Raw genomic sequence first — 8082 nt, 5'->3', positions numbered from 1 at the left:
GCGTTTAAGTCTGACAAACGTACACCACGTTGCCGCTGGCACAGTCTGCGTGCGTGCGTGCAAAAATCACACCAAACACATTCCGAACACCGGTCATACCGGAACAGGAGGCAGAGCGAACGACCACCGACGTGAGCAGTTAATCCCTTCAACCAAACAATAGATTATTGACAGGAAACGGCGGCACGGAGCGGAGCCTACCGTTGGTGGGAATGATTAGAAACGACAATTGACACGCCGATTATGAGGTGTCGAGAAATTAAGATTGGCCACCGGCCATCGATTTGATGAATAAAGTTTCCGGCTGCCCAAGTGATCTTTCGGGCCAAAGAAGGGCGCCATCGCGGAACGAGCTTGTCTGTAAGATTTCCCGACCGGAGTAGAAAGCTCGAACCACGGTACACTTCACACGGTCATGGTACGGGAGTGCAGTTGCACAAAACGAATACCGCGGTATTCCGCGAAATTCGGTTGGTAATTGACAAAAACCGTCTGCATCGGCGTCTCTGAGAACTTTCGAGCAAGTGCTTTGAAGTAGTTTCCACGGAACTCTGGAGTGTGGTGCTTGGTTTAAAGGAATTGACAGTTTTTGCATCGAAAAAGAATTGAAATAAATCGCTGAGTAGGTTCTTGGAAACGCGTTTCTGAAGTAGAACCACCAGAACCGGAAGTAAGTTGGGACAAATCGTTCAACTCTGGACACCTTTGGGGATTTAGACGACACGCTCCATAGGGACGTCTGTGACCTTGCTTCCGGGCACTAGCAATGAAGAGTTCTGAATTACACAGACAGACAGCATTCTAATTCGTGTTTGACGTAGACCTCTAACCTGCACTCCAAAAACGCCTGGAAAATCTTGTCCGTGAATTGTAACTGTTTTTTATCTTGCACTCATGGTGTCGGCCACACTCTCTGGAGCTAATCTGAAGGAAGATGCTGTCCCATAGTGGTAAGCAAATTAACTTTAACTATCGTCGGCTACACCCTCGGGGTTGCAAGGCTGATTTATGTTCTTATTCCCTCGGATCGCCGGATCGGTCTCGACGCCGTGCCGATCCGATTGGCGGCCGACCGTTTATGGTTTGCTGTTGCTCGGCATTGCCGAGATTACTTACGTTATTAGTCGACACCCCGTACTCATTAGCACTGCGACATGTATGACGCCATGCTGGTCGGTCGGCCGGAGGTTGGACTCTTCCTTTTGAAACCGGTGCCGGGATTCACCCTGCCCCCGAAAACCCCAAACTTCGGCCGGCCCTGCCCCAGCTCAGCAACAATAGGGATAAAACAGGACACCGTCCCTCAGCCCATCGTACGACGTTCCGGTTCCGGGCATAAATCTCGCCCCCTTACATGTGACAGAAAAAAGCCATTTCTATTTCCACGCCTCGCCCCGTTCCCTCGTGGGCGGTGTTCAGTCATTGTTGCAGGAAGTGTTGCACTTGGCGCAGCAAATGCAAATGAGAGAGAGAGAGAAAGTAAAGCTGGTTTTAGTTTTTTAGTCGCCCCGTCGCACGCCATCACGGGTTCACCAACTTCTTAATGCAACACCGTTGAAGCAATCCTCGGGGTGCGGCACGCAAAAAAGGCCAACCGGTGCGACGGGATGGGTCAGGGATGTCAGGGAAGGTCTTATTGTTTTGTTACTGTTTGCTGGGGTTTGCCGGGGAGTGCACCGTGTTAGTCGAGGACATCTTGCTTGAATCCTCTCGCTCTCTCTCCATCCCAAACGGTCGTCAGCGGCGCTTTGCTGTAACTTTGGCACTAATTGTTACGCTAAACTTGTTCAAAAGTCTTATAATATCTTTCGAAACTGCGTAATTTTTGCTCAGAGGCATTAAAATTAAGTGCATTTCAGCGTTCGTTACGGGCACGTCGTGCTCTCCTCGTTCTGAGTTGAGCTTTATTTTCGGGGCATTGTTTTTTTTTATTTTCACAAAATGTATAAAATGTACAATTTTTCTCACAACATACTGTACTATCCCACATCCTCGGCCAATTCAGATGCAAACAAACGGGCATCGATTTATGTTAATCAAGTGATACGCAAATTTTGACAAATCGTCACCGTGCCGGAAGACAGGCGCTCGTGTGCGGTTTGGCTGCAATCCTTTCGCGGAACAGTTTCAACGTTGTGCGTTCGGCAAGGGCGTCCTGTTGCCGGCCCAAGCGAATAGTCTATTTTGTCTTAATAAAAACGGCGTGTGTGTGCATACATTTTTCATGCCGTTGGTGACACGCGTGTCGCAATCCATCATGGTAAGTTTGAGACTGACGGCTGGTTGGTGCAATAGATGTAAATTCTTCCAAGAGACGAATGAATCCCTGCGCTAGAGGTCTCTATAATAAAACAACAACAACAGATGTAAATTCAAAAAGGAAAAAGAGTATCCGAGTTTTTCAAAAAGGAACAAGAGTGAAGCCATAGCCATTCAGTATGGCCATAACCATACTGAAAAGTAATACATAAATGCTTGTAGAAGACGAAGACGACGACGAAAAAGCCTGATTGGGTCATGTATGATGACTCTGTAATGATGACCTTGAAGGTCTCTCTTGAGTAGAGGACAAAATCAAAAATTGCATCACGCAAGTTCAGGTGAATAAGGAGCCAACACGTTCCTGGCCTGAGGCAGCCGATGGACACCCAATGGACCGTCCAGTATACTACCTGGCAGGATTCTGAAGCTGACTTAGTTCGTCTTCTACAAACATTTATGCATTACTTTTCAGTATGCCCAAGTAGCCCAAAACCCATAGAAATTTTGGTGTGGTACAAAACATTGCGACTGTTGGCCCGTCCGTAGATTTTCCATCTACGCTACACCGATTCATTGGTTTCTATGCGTGAATAAACTGATTGCCTTTACCGCAGGATTAGAACAGTGGCTCCTTCGGCCGTACTGACGGAACCGTCGATTGGTTAAACGCACAGACAGTGTTTTCAAGTGATAAGTTACCACCACCGCAAATGCAATATCTGTGTTATACGGCACACGGCATTGACGCATTCTGAAATAATATTCACTCACAGATTTCAACGACATTTTATGCCTCATTTTTGAAGAGCCGGCGAAAGAAACCTATTTTTGTGGGATTAAGAAATTTGTTATGTTTCGCAGTGTTTTAGTTTTAAGTTTGGCGTGCCAAATATTTGGTAAGAATGTTTGGTTTAATTAGTACACGAAGCCTGCTAAGATGACATCCGTATGTAAGACTACAACCCTGAACTACGGTCGAGCAATCCTGCCTTTTTGACATTCATTTTGACAGCGCGGGTTTTAATCCTGTTTTGATCTAGCCAGCATCGTTTCCGATCGTCTACAGATCATTTTTACGTTCAGAATATTTGTGAAAATCATGCATCTAAACGATTTGCCTGATGAAGTAAGTGATTCACAACATCAAACAAATGTAGCTAATTAACAAATGTTTGTTTATGGCAGGTTTTAGTGCAGATTTTTGATGAGCTCGATCTGTACTAGCTTAAGCTTGCGTCCCTCGTATGTCGTCGATGGTCGACGCTTACTTTTTCTGGCCAAAGGATGGATCGTGTTTGGTTGGTGAAGCATAAGTCCAATTGTGACTTTCTGTTCAAAACAAAAAGAAACTATCGCAACATTCGTATACCGTGGAGAGAAGATGATCAGTTTAAAAGCTTTGTACGGTTACTGCACCCGTTAAAGCTTCATGTCCGAATGTTGGACCTAAGATGTACTCTAACTTCCGAGCAATTACGATTGCTTCTACTGGAAACTCCTGAACTGCAGCATTTGTCGTTTGATTCCATTACCCATAACTGCGAACTGAATGGACCGGTCCCGGTTTTAGCGAAGTTGAAATCGCTGGTTTTAGAAGATGTATCAAAAGAACAATTTAACATCTTCCGTAGAAGTATGCCAAATTTGCAGAGTCTTCACATGGCACATGACAATTATGAAGTGGAGGCATGGAAATGCCTGAGTGGGCAGTTAAAAGTCGTACATGTTGATCACCTACACCTTGATCAACCAGATTTGCATTCTTTTCTCAATCTAACGTTTCCACTTCTAGAGGACTTCGCCGTTGGTAGAATTGATAAGCTTCGATTGGAGGAGATGATGCTTTTAAGTACAGATAATGATTTTTTTCGAAGGCACCCTTTCCTTCGGCGACTCTCCTTCGACAAGGAAAATTTTTTTTCGGTAAAATTGGTAAAATCTATTAGTCGCCACTGTCCTGAGCTCACATATCTACATCTTGTTTTGAAAGATCCGGAAGAAGGTTATTTAGAGTCACTGGTGCAACTAACTAAGCTGAAGGTAAGCAAATAAAACGCAAAAACGAATGTTTTACTTAGTATGTGGTTTTTTACAGCATCTCTCATTAGAAGGAATAGCGGAAAGAAAAATGTTTCGTGGAGCTTTCAAACTACTCGAATCAGTTGCATTGGACGTGGTTCCACCTCGAGTTCTGCTAGAGAACCTTTCTGAAGTTGCGCCACGGTTGAATTATTTGAAACTCGATAAGTGCGTCGACAGTTTGGAGGTACAATTCATCTGCGAGAGGTTTTCTTGTCTCCAACACTTACAAGTAGGAATGAAATGTTTGGTAAGATGAGCCATCGATTGTAAACGTTCGGTGCCTTAAAGACGCCGTTTTTATTGTTTTGATTTCCTTCGAAGAGAGCAGCACACAATTCTGTACGATTTGATAAGTTAGCAAAATTGCAGGAACTTACATTACGGAGATATGATGGCATTCGTTACATTCATAGCAGCAACGTTCGATGCTTGACAATGTTCAATTGTGCGGTAAGTTGCATTAGAGAGAGAACACCCAATGGTTATAATCGTGATGTTTAATAGAATAAATTATTTTACTCTTTCCAATTCCAACTCTTTCATCGCCTTAAAACGCTTGAAGATAGAGGACGATAAACTTAAACAGATACCGACAAAGTTCCCTTTGCTAAAGAGATTAAGCATCGATAGCTGTTTCAACGTGTCTATGAGTGGTGTCAAACGGCTACATAAATTGATGCCCTCTTGCAGAATCGACTATGACAAAAAACGCTTCTATCCCCGTTGACGATGCGACTGCGATTTGAAAGGCGTCGTGCGGAAAGAAGGTGCACCTTCGGAATCTGTTTCAATACAAATGCAAGAATTACACCATTGTCTTAGTATATGGGTTTATTTATTTTCCGACACTTGCAGAGAGTAAGTATTCACCAAGTGATTTGGCCCATGTAATTGGTCAGTGGTTGTAGAACTAATTAGTTCTCTTGTATCTTTTTAATTCCACAAATTTTTCATCAGCATTAGCGATTTGCCACTAAACAGTCAAACACATGTTCGCCTACATCAGCAACACCTCTTTTCCTCCTTATGTTAGAATCCGGCCGAATAAGCACAGTTTTGGCGATGAGAACTAGTATTGCTGATCGTTTCTGACCTTATTAGTTATTAGTGAGCGGCCGGTGGTCCTGATGTGATTCATTGCGTTTCACGACCAACGAAATAAGATGGTTCTCAGTTGTTGGCTCTATCCGTCCTAAGACTAATAAGAAAATTTGAACTGTTGATGTAGACACACTTGATTAAAGGATACAAAGCTAGTGATCACTACAGCACAAAATGTGTGTTTGTTCTGAGTTCGGATTCACGAATGTGTTTTAAACAGTTAAATAGTTTGCTTTACAAGTCCTCATGACAACTAGAAACTTTATTGCTATTCACAAAATAGGCTAACAGCTCTTCTAAATACCGCATCCGCACCACTATCAATCAAACTCCCGATCATCATCTTCACGTGCCACTTTGCTCTTTGCCGCCCGATAGTCGTAGCTTCCGATTTCCGGATTCTCCTGTAGAAACTCATCGTACGCTTCTACGATGCGCAAGCACTCGTCGACGGATAACTGAAACGACCGAGCCAGCGGATCGACGGACGCCTTCCGGAACGTTAGTTCGGTCAGTTCGTCCCGCACCTTTGGTGGATACAAGTTTGAGACGCCACGCCGGCAGTACTTCTGGCGCATGGAAAAGATGTGTCGAATCACCTTCTCGACCGTATCGAAGTGAACCTGCGTCAGTGGCGTCTGTAGTGGAACGATCGTTATCACACCCACGTCCACCTCAGGCTTTGGCACGAACGCGCGGCCCGAAATGATGAAGCGCAGTTCCGGCTTGCTCCAGATTTGATTCATCACAGACAAGCGGCACCGTTGCTCGGATACAATGGGTGCCACGATGCGCTCCGCAACTTCCTTCTGGAACGTGAGCGTCAGGCTAGCTCGACCGTAACGCCAGGCCCCGGTCCGCAGGCTCATGTCGCGCAACCAATTGATCAGCAAGCGAGTAGAAATGGCAAACGGTAGGTTACCGATCAGGTGCACCGGTGCCGGTACCGCATCCAACCAATCGTGCGGCTCACAGTCCGGAAATGCGCTCTCGGCCTGATACTTCAGTATATCACCCTGCACGATGTCCATCCGCAGGAACGGTTGAGCCACTTCGGCAAGCATTTCCATCGTCGGCATGAAGCGACGATCCTTCTCCACCACCACCAGGTGGCGTGGCCGCTGCCTTATGATGGAACGGGTGATGCCTCCCGGACCCGGTCCGACCTCCAGCACGTGGTGATCGTGGATTTTGCCCGCGGCCCGAACAATTTTGTCCGTCAACCGTTCGTCCATGAGAAAGTTTTGCGACAGCTGCTTGATGGCCCGCAGCTGATAGAGTTTCACGAGATCCCGTATCGTCGGTAAGGGCGGAAGCCGGATCCCGGACGGTGCCAGGATTTTCGGTATTTTCGCTGACGCTGCCATTGTTTTCTTACAAACTAATCACGCAAATCAAGGGATGTTGTTTTCTTGGGTTCTCTGGAATATGGAAAAGCGAACCATGGCATTGCAGATGACAACATACACAACAGGCAATGTGACGTAAGAGTGTTTACCTTAAACGAGTGCACGGAGCGATCCTCGATCTTACAGTGCCTTGTTCTCGACCTCGAGCTTAATCGGTTCCTCAAAGTCGTCCAGGAACTTTTCCTGCTTCACGGAAAACATCGAGTAGAGGTAAATACTGAGAACCGTGCCTCCTAGCGCCAAGCCGGTCAGTTTGTTGTTCCGTCGCTGGCGCTGGAGCTTCTGCACGCGCTGTAGGTTCTGCTGCTCGATCAGTCGCATAAAATCCACTTCCGCCCGCTTCAGCTGTCGACCAGGTTCAGCGATCTTGAACTCACCCTTAGCACCCTCACCGGAGGACATTGTAACACGCACGCGGCACCGAAAATAAGCTGATTTCTGCGGACAGGTCGTTTTCTCAACGCAATTGGCGTTTATCGGACCATCGTATGTAGTTCGAGTGGCGACCACCAAGCGCTGCCAACAACTATGATATAACTCGCGTTTTTCATGCGTTATTAGGCACATTCAATTACAAAGTTCTGTAATAAGCAAATGGGTATGCTAAAAAAAATTATGAAAATTCCCACTTTCAAGAACTTTTGGTTTAATTATGTGCTCCTTTTGGTCATCCGCGCGACTTAGAATAGCTGTACCGGAGCTAGCTGTCAAACGGTCGCCAGGCGCGAGAGAGAGAATTTCGTGGAGCGCAAAAAGGCAAAATCTTTTCAAAACAAAGAGAGAAATCACACACATACGCACACCAACAGCTGATTTTGTTTTGTTTTCCATTTTTCATAACTACCTTTCCAGAACGACGCATTAATCCTTACGCAAACGCAATGCCCCCAGAGGAAATCAATCGGATTTATCAGGCGCATTTTTTTTGCTGCTTTTCGTACTAGAATGCTTTTTCAGAAGCAAATTCTGTCACACTTCCTATTTGTTCATAATGTTTATGCATCAAGAAGGTGTTGGTGCAAGCAACTCGCTCCCTGATTCTCTCTCTGCACAACGACAGGTTCTCTGAGAAGCATCCGTTCCAGACCAATAGTGGGGTTAGCGAAATTTGAATTGTGCAATTTTGTTCTTCCGAACCTTGTCTGGACTGCGCAGACTGGAAGCAACACAGACGGTGGAATTGATCGCCGAAAATGGGGCAAAACGATTCAGGTAAGTAGTTTCTACT

General features: G+C 45.6%; 2 protein-coding genes and 1 long non-coding RNA gene across 3 annotated transcripts; 1 reads left to right on the top strand and 2 right to left on the bottom strand.

Annotated features, from left to right (window-relative positions):
• The first annotated feature begins 4108 nt into the window (after window positions 1-4108).
• Window positions 4109-5044, top strand: LOC128268532 (uncharacterized). Its single transcript, XR_008269152.1, has 4 exons — window positions 4109-4302; window positions 4358-4591; window positions 4666-4794; window positions 4907-5044. It is a non-coding gene; the product is annotated as an uncharacterized LOC128268532 (long non-coding RNA).
• A 640-nt stretch (window positions 5045-5684) lies between these two features.
• LOC128277417 (dimethyladenosine transferase 1, mitochondrial) lies at window positions 5685-6812 on the bottom strand. Its single transcript, XM_053015871.1, has one exon. It carries the CDS (start codon window positions 6810-6812, stop codon window positions 5766-5768), a length of 1047 nt encoding a protein of 348 aa, XP_052871831.1. The 3' UTR covers window positions 5685-5765.
• A 162-nt stretch (window positions 6813-6974) lies between these two features.
• On the bottom strand, window positions 6975-7327 carry LOC128277418 (cytochrome c oxidase assembly factor 3, mitochondrial). The gene has a single exon (XM_053015872.1). The coding sequence runs from the start codon at window positions 7254-7256 to the stop codon at window positions 6975-6977; it is 282 nt and encodes a 93-aa protein (XP_052871832.1). The 5' UTR covers window positions 7257-7327.
• Between the last annotated feature and the right edge of the window lie 755 nt (window positions 7328-8082).

The sequence above is a fragment of the Anopheles cruzii genome, chromosome 2, assembly GCF_943734635.1.
Source record: "Anopheles cruzii chromosome 2, idAnoCruzAS_RS32_06, whole genome shotgun sequence".
NCBI classification, from domain to species: Eukaryota; Metazoa; Arthropoda; class Insecta; order Diptera; family Culicidae; genus Anopheles; species Anopheles cruzii.
Note: the sequence above shows the minus strand (reverse complement) of the source record. Positions and strands in the feature narration are given on the sequence as shown.

Coding starts and splice junctions, on each gene's coding strand:
- LOC128277417 (XM_053015871.1), bottom strand. CDS start 6,812: ATGGCAGCGTCAGCGAAAATACCGAAAATCCTGGCACCGTCCGGGATC.
- LOC128277418 (XM_053015872.1), bottom strand. CDS start 7,256: ATGTCCTCCGGTGAGGGTGCTAAGGGTGAGTTCAAGATCGCTGAACCT.